The following is a 14,324-nucleotide window of genomic DNA, read 5'->3' on the forward strand; positions in this document are numbered from 1 at the left end:
GAAAGAATTATTATGGAAGCTAAATCTTTATTCTTTTTACTGAGAAGTAGCCATAACTAATGCACAGAAGAGCTCAGCAACATTTGTTTATCTTTAAAAGAGTCACATTTCTTTCTCTGACTTGCTATTGATGTGCATGATAACATATCTAATTTGGTTGGTACAGTGTAGTTTAGAAGGTAACTTCTATATATCTGGAGACAGTTAAGTGGCATAAAATTCTCTAAAGGGCTGCACTTGAGATGAAATTGCAATTGTTAGAAATATCAGTATAAATATGCATTTGATGATGATGTTTTCTGGATTTGCTCAACTCCTTGGCATTTGTGGTGCATCTGTCACATCATACAGCTTTAGGAAGAGCTCATGCCAGCCTTCAAACTAAGCTGAAGTTTAGAAACTTGGAAGGAAGTTTGGGGGAAACTGTGTCCAAGGATAGTTTACGGAGGTAGTATTTGTGAACTCAGTTTAAACATCTTATCTCCTCCACCTTCAGTTCTTCTCCTGTACAGGCTGTCTGCTAGAAAACACAAGTGGATCATTTTAGGTAATTTTCTGTAATCCTTCGCGGGTTTATTCTCTATAGCATGTAGTTTCATATTTTGTCTAATCTGGCTTCAAATATCCAGGATAGCCAAGTATCCTCCTCTGCAGATTCTGTATCAGGTTTGTTTGGGCTGGGCTTTTTGTCTGGTTGTTTCTGTGTAGTAAATCAATGGCATTTTTATTTCCTTTATTTTATTACATAGTTGCTAGTTTTAACAATATCATGTTATAAACTCAGCTTTAGTCTGCTATCTGGTATCCCCCAACTACCCTTTTAACATTGTTGAGCTAGTGGCTGGTCTTTTGCTTAGTATGACATCAGCAGAAAGGCAAAAGGATTGTCTGAGAGTAGGAAGGTGGGTGCCAGGGACCTTCTCTTAAAGAATGACTCCACACCTAGAACAGTGCAGGGGAAACAGGAAGTGAAATGGATGTTTACCCGGTTTTCCTAAAACTCGGGCAACACTGAAGAGGTCATTTAGAAGCTAAGGCTTCCAACTCCATATTGAAGCTCTGAGGATGTGTCTCAAGTTCCTCAGTTTGAAAGCTCTTTAGAGTTGTAAAGTATTATTTTTAATTTCATTTAGGCAAGGACAGAAAATAGAATTCCATATTAGGGAAGCAGAGAACAGAGGTTTGTTCCTGGCTGAGTTAAACAGAAGATTTCAGAAGAGAAGAAAAGGGCTGGTTTGCTCTCATCTTCATGTAACTTGAATTACAAGGTTTACTAAGTAGAAAGGATCATAAGCTAAATCCTTCAGAGTCCAGAAAGCTCTAATTACTACCCAGAGTAAGTTTTCTGAAATTGGTCCTTAATCAAAGTTTGCCTTGAAAACAAAACAAGATATTGTGGCAACTTGATAAAAGAGATGCATTGCCAAGGCTGACAGGTCCATAATCAAACAAGCACTAAAGATAACTTTTTGTCTACTAATTTTCTTTCAGATGCTAAAAAAAAAAAAAAAAAAAAAAAATTAGCTACAGTCTAAAAAAAACTTCAATAGTTATTCAGCCTAATGACTCTGCTCTAGAAAATTAGGATTTCTGTAAATGATATCACTCTCTGTGATGATGAGTGAGCCCTCTTTCTTCCCACACATTCCCATCTAGGCACAGAGGAACAGCAGAGAGTTCAGTGAAACTGAGATGGAACAGGCAGTGGTTGGATTCCTATAGAGCTGGTTGTTTGGAGCTGTCTGTCCCTCTTCACTTTGCACTGGTAGTGTGGAGTGCAGGCATCCTCAGTGCCAACTAGTTTGGGCAGTCACTTTCCCGTCTTGAGTCGGCCAAACTGCTGCCTGCATACTTGCAACTTTTCCACACAGATTCTGAGAGCACAAGTTCCTGATTAGGCATGAAGGAAAGTAACTCATTTTCAACCTCTTTCTCTGCTTGATTCTGGAAGTGCTACTCAGACCCTGATGGGGCCTATCTAAATAGGCACCTATCTAAATCTACATCAGTTAGCACTCTGGTTTCACCACTGCCTGTGTTAAAGACATTAGAACTGGATTGTGGAGTTTCTTTTTGTTGTTGTTATTTTCCCAGGTTTGGGATAGATTTCAGTGGAATAAGAAATACACTGCAGAAACAGCACTAGTAGTCCATTATAAAAACAAAAAAAAATGGTGGTCTTCCCTTTATAGCAGATTTTTGCCTGAGGTCACATTTAGTGAGTGGTGTGCTGTGTGAAGTGCTACCCTGTTTTGTAATTATTTCTGCCTACAACACTTGGTATTCTATGACCAAAAAGGCACTGAGTCCTATCAGTTTGGGTGCTAACAAACATATCCTTGGCAAACAAGATTGCTGTCTATAAGGATTCTTCGGTATTAGGGACAAGCTGAATGCTGTATTTAGTGTTTCAAATCCATTTTCATCAGTTCTGTGATTACGTGGAAAAGGCATTTTAATTTTTACAACTAAAATTAAATTGATGACAGAAGCAAGAAGCCGATAGGCTTCTCATAGCAAGAAGGGTCCATAAAAGCGGGAAAAATCCTTGAAGTTGCTTTTTAATGAAATAATTGTTTGCAAATGCAAACTATGCAAACCTGAGTGACTGTTTTAACATCTGACCAGACATGTATATCTGGAGACCTGAGTTCCAAATGCAGTCCTGCAACTGCCTCTGTAATTTCATTTATTTACTTTTGGAGTATGTATACTTCAGAAATAAGCCAAAAACAATGCATTTGTTTTTCTTAAATATTCAAATTATTTCAGCTACTTTTTTTTTTTTTTTTTTTTTTTGAACAGATGTTATTAAATAAGTTTCACAGCCTGTCCTAATAATTAAACTTAGAAGGGTGGAAATGAAACTTGCTTTGGAAGCAAACCAGTCCTGATTATTTGTCCTGACTATTATATTATTTCCCTTTGTCCTTCTGGTTTTGCATGAATTACAGTCTGTTTTCACATATTTATAACATAAGGATAATGATGATTTCCATACTTGTAATGATGATCAGGGTGTAACTGGGTTTTGTTAAGCGCTGGTAAATAGGGGAGTTCTGTGACACGTATTGGCAGACCAGATTAGGGGCAGTTTTAGAGACACTATACGCTCCTTAATGCAATACTGATGATGCACTCTAAACACTCTGGCCTGGAATGTATTTCTGAATAATAATTAAACAGATGCTTGAGGTTGCAGGGGAAGTCTGTTGCCACAATATCTGACACAAATGACCAGTCAGAATTTCAGTCAGGCTGTGAAACTGATTTAAACCAGTGATTACCTGAGCCAGTCTTTGAAACTATGTAAAGAAAACTAACAGAATTTGTGTTCTGTGCTACATAACTTTCAATATCCAGTTTGTGTTGTGAAGATTTGTGTTATGTCTAGACTATTCTCTTTTCAAAATCAAAATTTGATGAACAAGCTTCTTATGTTACATGGTAAATGCATAATTTTCCTCTTTTTCTTCATGTGAATGTTTCCCACATATCTCAAATTCAGTTCTTTTGGAAGATGCTTATAAAAGCACAGAATAACATATCTTTGGCCAGTTTTCCTTGGAACTGATAGAGTCCTGGTAGATCAAGTTCACGAGCTTAGTTGTCAACATGAAACCACGAGTATTTACAATGTCAGCTCAGTTTTTGCTGTGGGTAGAGCAATCTTCACAGTTGCAACAACAACAAAAAAAAAATAATCACAAAATCATGTTTTGCAAAGCAATTCATTATTGTATTCCAACAATAAATTTTATTTTCTAGACTAGATTTTAGTTTGGACAAGGAAAATCAAGCAAGCCAATTGCACTGGTTTTAAAATCTTACATTTAGGTACATCATTTTATAATCTATATTATTTTTAAGTAAAAGTGTGAGAAAATCCTGAACTGATTTCTGTGACACTAATGCCTCATGAACAGCAGTACATACAGAATATTTTTTAAAAAACAGATTTGCTTCCCTTGCTATTGTTGTAACCCAGAAAGACAGTCAGCTGGATGCTTAAGGATGATAAGGGGGGGGGGAATGGGGAGGAGGGGAGCAGTGGTCTCCAGTTCCTCGTGTTTCACCCTTTCATTGCTCTGCCTGATTATTTAAGGCAGAGGCTTGTTCCAGACAGCTTTAATTAAACTGTGCTGTGAAACTGTATATAGATCAATGGAAATTATCCATAACAAGAGGCTAATTATGGATTTAACAGTGTTCAGTCCAGTTCAATCACCTTCTTCCATTTTTGTGTCTTTCCATGCATGTGGCAAAGCCTTGGATGTATACATGTATTTTTTAATCCATCTCATTAGTGACCATATGCTTTGACTTCAAGGGAGACAAGAGCTGTCTGCAATCTGCCAGGGATTTAGGGACATCAATAATTTGTGAATAGTCATGTTGGTACTGGTCGAAGGGTTAAGTGTTCTGCACACCAGGGGCACATCTTTTGGGACTGGAACTCTTAGTCAACTGTTAGGAACCTGATCTCCTGTGACGCATCTTTTCAAAGTACATGCTTCATGTCAGATCTGTGCAGCTGAAGCAACTGAGCTTTATTAGCTCAGGGATTTAAAAACCTGCTCTAAGCACTGTAACAATATTTTTTGGTTAAAATGTGAAGGAAAGATAGTAGTTCTAATATGAAAGTGATTTTTTTATGTACTGGGCTAAATGTGATCTTCCTTTTTGTTACCATTTTCCTTTTCAATATGAGCTATCAGATTGATCCTCACCTGCAAATATTTGTTGAAACAAACATATGTCAGCAACAGTAGGGACCTGGTTCTGGAAACACTTAAGTGGAGTCTGTGGTCCAAGCTCATATTGGCTCAAATCCTACTGAAGCCAATGACAGCACAGATCTGAAAACAGTCTTTCTGGTCATTTGGAATTAACCTTACAGGGGTTCCCAGAATATCATTTTATCTACCTGGTGTGAAAAGCACCTTCCAAAACAATTGATTATAATGTTATATGCCATGTTACATGGAAGGGATGCTAAGCCAGTGAGAAATCATCATTATAATAATCACAATTTATCTCAATATACTGTCCTTACAGAGGAATGGCTGAAATAGATAATGCTGGAATTTCTGTTGAGAGAGGGAAGAATTTTTAATTATTTTCATTCATTTTAGCTTTTGTTTATGTCCATATCCTCCAGGTCTACCTAGGTCAGTAGAAAAGTGCATGGTGGATCAGAAAGAAACTTGGTATGGAAGTTGTGCCATTGACTTTTGTTGCTCAGTTGGAAATAGAGGGCATTCACCTTACAAGAGGAAGCTCACCTGCTTTAAGAAAATGTCATGTAGTAATAATATTGAATTCTGTAACAGAAAATGAAAACATGCACAATACATACCACGTGATTGCTGCTCACTAACCAGCTGCTTTTGTTTTTATATTAATAAACAGTCTGCATAAGGGCAGACTAAGTAAATTTAAGATGATTATGTCACATAACTCCTGTTACAGCTCCAGTAAACACACTTACTACAATCCTCTGCCCTTTACACATCTTCACTTTTAAGATCAACTTTTACAAGTTCAGCATGCAACTAAGGAAACATTTCCCTAAGGAAACATTTCTTTGCACATAAAGCAAAGAAAGTTTTGAACTCCAAGGTGCATTTGAACAAAGAGTTTGAATGCATCAGAAGCATCAGGAAGCTCACACTGCTGACTGAGATTCTTATTTATCTAAAATTATAACTTGCAAGTTTTAGTGAAGGATTTTGGCACGTCATTGAAATATACAGTTAGTATTGGAAGATTTATTTATATATACTATTTATTGGAGGTTAAATGTACAGCTGTCCATTTTTGTACTGTGTCAGCCATCATTACACAGTCTGACACAGATTTACTAGCTGTGCATTGTCTTTTGCGGGGACCTTACAATACAGTTTTACATTTTTGGAAGACCTCATATCCTTTTTCCAGGGGAAATTTGCATAAGCAGACTTTTACTTACAGTTTTCAAATGTAAAATGATGTATGTCTATGGCAGAATATTTTCACATCATACTGCTTGTTTTAGAAGTATAATAAAACATTTAGAGACACGTGTCCCAGATTTCCAGCTACATTTCAATTATATGTGTAGGTTTTGCTGCAGTAGGTTGCACCTGCAATAGAAAAGCAAGGAAGGTGTCTCTTTCTGATTGCTAAGTGAGTTCATTAAGGTCATGTAAAAATGTAAATTTCACGATATTAATTGAAGAAAAAGAGGAAATGCTATTTTAGTAGGGCAGAATTGGTGATTTTTGAAGTTAATTTTCTTTACTCAATTCCATTTAATGCCTTCTGAGCTAGCATAGCTATAAAGTTTACTGAAATTGAATTTTAGAATGAGAATGTTAGCTGATGCCTAATTAGCGAGTCACCGAATATCTGAGATTCATAGACAGAGTCACTTTTTACAGACAATATGAAGTCCTTTGGCCTTTGAGGTGACTGTTTATCTTTGGCTCACCCAATCTGTTTTCGTTTCTAATGTCATTATTATTAATAGAAGAAAGCCAGCAGAATTCAGAAGGCTGGTACCGTCTTCTCAATATTTCACAGGCAGTGTTGCCTTTATTACATTAATTTAGAGTAGTATGGTTAGGTCATGGTTGGACTCAATGATCTTTGAAGTTTTTTCCAACCTGAGTGATTCTATGATTCTATGATTCTAATTTATTATGCCAGGTAACAAGAGAGAACAGTTTTGACACCCATTAATACAATTGCAAAATTCCTGTTTTATCCTATATGAGGTAACACTTTGACTGAACTGCCTATTCACAGTTTCACAGGAAGTCATGCAAAAAAAAAAAAAAGAAAAAAAAGAAAAAATCAAAAAAAACAACAACAACAAAAAGTCCACCACAGTTTTACAATCTTCAATTTCTGCCCTCTTTACACTCTCTCTAGACAAGTATGCTTAGCGTTGTAAAGAACTGCAGTAATCACAGAAGCTACAGACAGAAATAATGAAACCAAAAACTATGCAGGCCACACCATACCATTCAGAAACTATTTTTTGCAGGGCCATTTGGAAGGGTTTCTGTAGTCTGCTTTAAAGGCTCTGTGTCGCTGGATTCCTACCATGTCCATTGAGGTTGAAGCATGGCCAGAAATGTCTTAGTGCTGCCTTTTAATTTTCCATTCTTAAGTTTTCTTCTGTTATTCTCCTGATTAGTTTGTCTCTATCATCATTCCCCTAGCGGACATGAAATTTACAGATTTCTGTCTCAAAACAGTCTTGACCAAGCTCTTTGTAGCTGGATTCTGTATTTTTAGTAGTTGCAGACATGTATGCTGTCATCCCCGCACTTCCTTTTATCTTCAACACAAAATACTGCCATTGATTTCAAATAGAAATCATGTTCACAATGTTACTTAAAATGGCCCATTCTACATTGGTAAATTGACGCAACAGGGTGAGACTTGAGAGAAGAAATTCACTTATAGATAACCATGCATTCATCATCCAAATATCAGAAATTACAAAGTACTATATTTCATCTGGCCTTCAGTTATTTTTACTGCCTACATTTCATTTGAGCTTGCTGTATATGTCACTGACAGACCACTCACTCAAAGCTGGTCATGCTTTTAGCTATTTTGCTGAATCCTGGCCTTAAATAGGATCATGTACAGTTGATCTCAAATTAGTTGACTTGGAGATTGGAGATGGTGATTCTTCCTTCTGTATAAATTGAAAACTCAGTGTTGCATTTCTCTTTTGTTAATTGTTACTCCATGATAGTTGTCAAAAATATATTCAGGAATCATTTTTAGAGATGACACACAATAGTAAATAAGACAAAGAGGATTCATGAATTGTTTTGTTTCTGTTTTAGGGCTACAAGAAAATCTTGAAAAGTGTTTGGGCAAGAAGACCCCAGCTCTGATTTTAGTACCTGTGGTGGATTTACCTGGCAAGGAAGTTATTCATACAACGTGCTGGCTAAGCTAGCAGCTTAAAAGAGATGAGCTGATATAAAAAAGCACATTTATCCAGGAAAGAACAAAGAATTGATCATGACTGTGTTGGATACTTTCATTAAGCAACATTGTTTGATTTAAGCGAAGTCATATTTAGCTTGTTAATGATGCCTCATGATATGTGACAGAGTCAGCTTTATATGAACAATAAAGGATTCTTTTCAAAATATTGTGCTTTTTTTTCTGACTTATTTTTAGATACATTCTGGCAATAACAGGTGGATCTTGGGAAATGACAGTTGCTCTGATCACATCGGTTCTTTAGTTTGATATATTTAGGCCTGGTTACAATGAACTGATTATAACTTCAGAATCTTAGAGCCAATACTTTACAATGCTTTAAAGACTCTGTTCCCTTTCAATTTTATGTTGAATTTACTGACTTCAAGTGAACTCACAAATAAGTTATTTGTGGCCAGATATTAACCCTTTTCTGGACTGGGGAAGTATTATTCACAGGGCTATTCAGGACAAATATTTTACTGAAATGTGTGATGGAGGTGATGGTTAGACTGTAGGATTTGCCATCCCTCTATCTGAGGTGATAGTGAGTGCCTTCATGCTGTATATCTGGTAGACAGCTCTTAATGAAGAGCTACCAGTATTCCCCAGGGCTTCACTCTTCCCTGGAAAATCAACGGGAGTTTTACCTCTGCTTTCATTAAAACAGGCTCAGACTCATAGGTGAAGCTTCTATTGATTTCCTTGCATTGATACTGTACTTATGACGTAGGATTAGTATAGGAGGGGCAGCCTTTTGGATATAGCTTGAGGCAGTACAACTATAGAGAAATCTTATTTTAAGGCAAAAGCTATACAGTTAAGCCTTCAAGAAAGAAACTTTTGCCAGTGTTCTACATCTATTTTCATTGCATCTTTTCTCATGTGCGAGTACTGGAGCTACATGACCAGTATGACATTTACCCTTCTTTTGTGCCAGCATGTATCTGAGATAACTCCACCAAAGTCAGATGAATGGCAGGATGTTTATGTTGGGTAGCACTGCAGCTGCACTTTTTTCCCCATTACCAGATAGGCACTTGGCAGCTGATACAAAACCAGTGTGTAAAGATAAGAGAATTTTGCACTGTCAGATGCTTTGCATGTCCAGCACATTATGCTGATTATTACCTGAAAATAGACTGTTAAATGCCATTGTCCTTTACCATTACATGAAGAAATATAGTAGAACTGCCATCCTCTTTTGTAAGAATTATTTTTGTCATACTTATTCAAATATTTTTAGAAGAGAGAAGGCAGAGAGCTTTTTATACACCAGTGTATGAATACATGGATGCATTAAATTAAATTTCATAACAGGAAAGGGAAGAATCTGTTAACAATATATTGGTTTATTAGCATTCAGCATCATTTTTAGGCTACACTAAAACACATTTGATCTTTGCTCTTCCCCACAGTCAAAAAAGATTTTGCTAATACCTGGATGTGCCTGTTTTATTTGAATTCTACTCTCTTAGAAGGCTAAATCATTTTCTTACTTCTCCCTGGAAATATCAGTATTTTATTTTTTTCTCTGCAGTATGTCCACAGCCCAGAGTCACAGAAACTCGCTTTTCCTGCAAGTTTTCCTTAAAGATTCACGACTAAAACTACCCTTCTTTTTTTCCTTATACTGAGAAATGATAACATAATGCATTGGTTTATAAAACGGCATAATATTTTCTTCCTCAACAGAAAGGTTGTTGGTTTTGGTTTGTTTGTTTTTGAGACTAGAAAATCTTCAGTGGGTTTAATGGGTTTATTCTGTGAACAGATAAAAAAGAACAGTCTGAAGACTTTTTCTCCTTGAAATGCTTCATACATCTTCTAAGTGTCTGAGTAACTAAGACTATAAGATGAGTCTGCTGCGCTTTATGTGTGAACAAGGTGAACAAGGCAATTTCTTCAACACTGATATGCAAGGTAGGTGGGTAAAATGCTGTTCCATATAGGAAACTAAGACTTTTGTAATAGAAAGAAATGTCTTAACACCATTTTATCTGCCTTATGCTGCAGATGCATCATAATTACTGGATCCTACCGTGAATAAGTTGTTTCACAGATCTTCTTCAGCTGCTTTGTAACAAACATGCTGGCTGAAGATAGGTGGATAGGAGATAGGCACATGGGGACGTAAATACACAAATTTTAGATTTCGTGAAAAGAAGGAAAGACAATACTTAAAATTTATAGATGCAATTGTTTCAGTTTTTGTTTTGCTTTGGGTTTTGTTTGTTTTTGTTTTTGTTGTTGTTTGTTTTATTCATTTGAAGGACAAGCTTTGGTGAGTTTTTACAGCAGGAGATTTTAATTTTGACTACATATCCTGTTCTATGACACTGGTTTTGAGGATTATATATAAGCACATAGATTGGGATTAACTTGCAAGAAAATATGTGGTGTGTGTTTATTATGACACAAAAAGGTTTGCTGATCATTCCAGAACTCAGAACTCAAAAAAGCTACATAATTGCTGGGAAGATGTCTTTAAAAAGTAACCCATTAATTTAATTTCTCCTTTCTCTGATGTAACAGGTGTTAAGAGTATGGCAATCACATTTTTTTTTCCAAGAAATCCGTGCCTTCTTAGAGATCTCTATGCCAGTGAAGTTGTCTCCTGCCTCTTTTAGAAATCTGTATATCAATTTCTTTAATTGCCTGAAAGCATACTAAAATGAAGCGATCAATGAGGCTGCAAGACCAAAACTGATTTAATAACTTTGTGTTTTACTCATTTCAAAACCCAGTGATGGCAACAGTACCAGTGAGCCTTTGCAATGCACATGGCTAAGCTGCTATAAAGTCACCAGGGCTGATCTTCATAAAGAGATTTAAAAATGACATTGAGATATTTTAAGCAGAGATCATTTAATTTTTTCTCTGTGAGTTTTATAGTTAGGTGATTCAGGAGCTGATTTGTTACACCAGACAGCACGGATGCATCTTTCCCCTTGACTCTCAAAAGTCCAATGGGCAACGGAAGCAGGATCTCCTGAGTATTAAAGAGGTGAGCTGAAGCAGCTACTCACCTTCAAGGACGTTATGCTCAATCCATTATCTCCTGTCTACATGCAGTAGTCTAGTCTATCAAAATACTGTGATTGAATAAAACTTTTATTTCAAATAAATGAATGTAGTGATTTAATAAAAGGTTTGTACTGCACGGTATAATAGTTCTCTAAGTGAATACTGAAATCCTAAAATATAGGCACTTTTCGTGTATCCAAGTTAAAGCATTGTTACTTCTCTCCAAATGGCTTTGCTGAAGCAAAGTTTATCCTGTGCATTAAAGTAAAACTATCCTGAGCTTTCTGAGTAGTAGCTGACACTTATTATTTAAGTAACCTTCTTTTACTATTATAAATGTCTGGCATTAGGAACGCGTATTAAGAATACTTGACAATTTACTAATTTATGATCTCCTTAGTTGTATTTTAATATTTTTGGCAAGTCAGCCTGTGTTGATGTATTAGCCAAACATTCAAAATACAGACTTGAAATCTTGAAAGTCTTTTTTTCAACTTTCATCTGAACGCTGAATATTTTTGACATATTTTAAATTTTAATTTTAAAAAACAGATTGGGTACCTGTGAACTGAACCCTTATGTTACACGCAAGTGCCCTTTTACTGATGACTCACTGCTCACAACTTCTTGGCTTTGACTTTTGTTGGATTAATTCATGGCTAGGTTTTGCCTTTCTCATTTTTTAAAGCACTGACTGTTTTTATCTTTTACTTCCAAACAGTTACTTAGGTTGTCCTGAGGATCTCCTCAAAGGTTATGTCCTGGCAGCACTGTCTTCTTGTCATTCCTTTCACTCTCTATTTTATGCAAAATGTTTGAAAACCATCTCTTGGATATGTCTGCTCATCTTGAATTTCCTATTATATTGCTGTTTTGTGATAGTATTTTTAATCCTAAGTTATTTTGAAATAGTTTTACAGTTTAATCAATCTGAAAAGACCTACTGTCCAGTAAAAACAGGATGTGCTCAATAATGTGGTCATATTCCACTTCTACTTTTCCCATCTTACACCAACTCCAGCTCTTCTCTAAATTATGTAGATCTCTCATTCAGAAAAAAATATTTTTTGAGAACAAAAAACTGAGCTGAACTAAATACCCTGAACAAACTGACACTCTGATTTAGTAACCTGTTTGGGGAGTCAGGAGATGTGGGTTAGGGTCATGCCACCCCTTTTCTGGTTAACTTTAAGCACTCCCATTACTTTTCATGTGCCTCTGTTACCATATTTGTATCTTTGAAATAATGTTTTCTCACTCTTGTAAAGGTGTTGGCAAAGAGATGCTAAGTTGTAGTCATACAACCTGCAGTAACAAAAAAGTTTAGACTGAGTGAACAGCACACGAGAGTGTGAAAATAATGTTGTAGTGGGAGCCATAATGAATGTGATCACAGATACCGATTTGCATGAGCACAATCTGGAAAGCTTTTCTCCTAGCACACCGCCTGCAGCACTCTCAGATCACAGGAGCAGTCTATAATCCACCCTGTAACACTAACGATACATTTCACAGCATGATTCCTCTGGTGGTCCCAACGTGCTGCACAAGCCCATGACCCCAGTGTCTGTGTGGGCCATCAGTGGGGCAGCTATGCACTGCAGGCCTCTCCTCACAGCATCGGCATGTTGGGCTGTAAGAGGGAGAGCCGCACACACCCCTCAGGGTGGGTATGTTGGGGTTTGATGCTCGAAGGAGAACTCTGCTGCTCCCTGTCGTCCACTGGGCAGGGACGTTTGCTTTGACAGGAGCACAGTTATAACAGAGATTTAAGCTTCAAAGTCGCCAGGTAGTTAGCCTTGTTGCTTTCTGTTGCTTGCAAGATTTGTTCCACTTCAGATTTTGCCAAGACAGAAGGGGAAAAAACCCTCTTCTGGGTTTCTGCTGTGGACAACTGTTGCCAGTTCTATATAACTGTAACTTCTCCAGTACATCCCTTTACTGACATACCCCACTTTACAAGGAAGACATTGTTCCTCTGACACAGAAATCATGGTGCCGCATTAGAGGTGCAAGCTCATGAAAGCACAGCTTCAGCTTCTCTGAGTCTCATGTTTAATTGTTGCTGCCTTGACTTTAGTTTGTTGCCTATAGAAGAATATTGGTTCAGAAGGAAGAAATACATTTCTCAGCTGTAAGAGTTCTCTCTCTCTCTCTTTGCAAACTTCAGCCCTTCTCCCACGCTGATCCATGCACTGCAGCGAGACCCAGATACATGCAAATGCAGAGAAGCCTTTTGTAACTGAACTAAATTCACATAGCACCGGAGCTGCGTCTGTTCAGGTTCAAAGCAGGAGGTGTTAAGTGGTACAAAATAATAGAAAGGGAATGCAGACAAGAGTCAGTGTCAAAGGAGTGGTATTATTAGGAACCAGTAGGGAAGAGAAGCTAAAAGGCAAGCAAAAGGTCTAGAGACCTAACAGGATTATTCTTTATTTCTAGGATGTCTTTAAAGAAAAGGACTCTGGGCTGCCTAATCACTGCTACTAGGTGTAAGTAGTGTTTGACAAATGAAGAGGAATAAACAGAGTTTCTAGGAAAGAGACCCAGAAGTGTACTTCTAAATGTAGCTCTAATTCTTTCAGCCAGGTATACAATGGTAAATATCTGACCCCTGTAAGAGAGTGCTTTGGTCTGGCTTCTGAATGCCAAGATGCCCCAAATGGAGAAGCATGCAAGAGAAACCACACCCAGTATGCCATGGTGCTGTTAGGGGACACTTCTCCAGGCACTGTCCCAGTGCCGACAAGGAACATGGTCTGGTTTGAGACCCAGAGCTCCTGGGTGCACTTCTCATTTGTATGCCTCCTCCACCAAGGCAACACAGGGCACCGAGATTCTGACTGAGGATTTGCTTTCCATTGCTATGGATGTTGTTTAAAACTAACTGTTTAAATACCAAAATTCAGAATATCTCATATTGCTACTCAGATTAGGCAAAGCAAATGTGATTCTCTTTATGCTGCAATCCCCAGTGCAGACAAAGCTTTTTCAGGTTGAGATCCTGCCACTCACATAATTATTTGGAGAGAGACAGCTCCACTTCTTCAGCTCCAGTACTTCACAAGGGGAATGGAAACATTAGGAAAAGTTTTTTCTTTGATGTAGAATACGCTGCCACTTTTTTGTTATTAAAATAGGAGCTAACTTTAAATAAATAAAATTTTGCCTGGAGGCTTCTGAAAACTAATGTTGTGTTTTGACAGTGTCATTTTTCTGATTCCTGAAAGCATTATGTGAGTTAGCTTAGGACTTCATCACGATTTTTCTTCTATGCTACATACAGTGAATTATTTTTTCAGCTC

At 37.2% G+C, this 14,324-nt stretch overlaps 1 protein-coding gene across 13 annotated transcripts in view; it reads left to right on the forward strand.

Moving 5' to 3' along the window:
- Positions 1–8,159, forward strand: part of DPH6 (diphthamine biosynthesis 6) — a 293,683-nt gene extending 285,524 nt beyond the window's left edge. For all 13 annotated transcript variants that reach the window (XM_046941744.1, XM_046941743.1, XM_046941742.1 and 10 more), the window contains one exon: positions 7,848–8,159. In XM_046941744.1, coding sequence (XP_046797700.1) covers positions 7,848–7,963 — 116 coding nt within the window. In that variant the 3' untranslated portion in view covers positions 7,964–8,159. The remainder of the gene's footprint in view (positions 1–7,847) is intronic.
- Positions 8,160–14,324: the final 6,165 nt, after the last annotated feature.

The sequence above is a fragment of the Gallus gallus genome, chromosome 5 (genome assembly GCF_016699485.2).
Source record: "Gallus gallus isolate bGalGal1 chromosome 5, bGalGal1.mat.broiler.GRCg7b, whole genome shotgun sequence".
Taxonomy (NCBI): domain Eukaryota; kingdom Metazoa; phylum Chordata; class Aves; order Galliformes; family Phasianidae; genus Gallus; species Gallus gallus.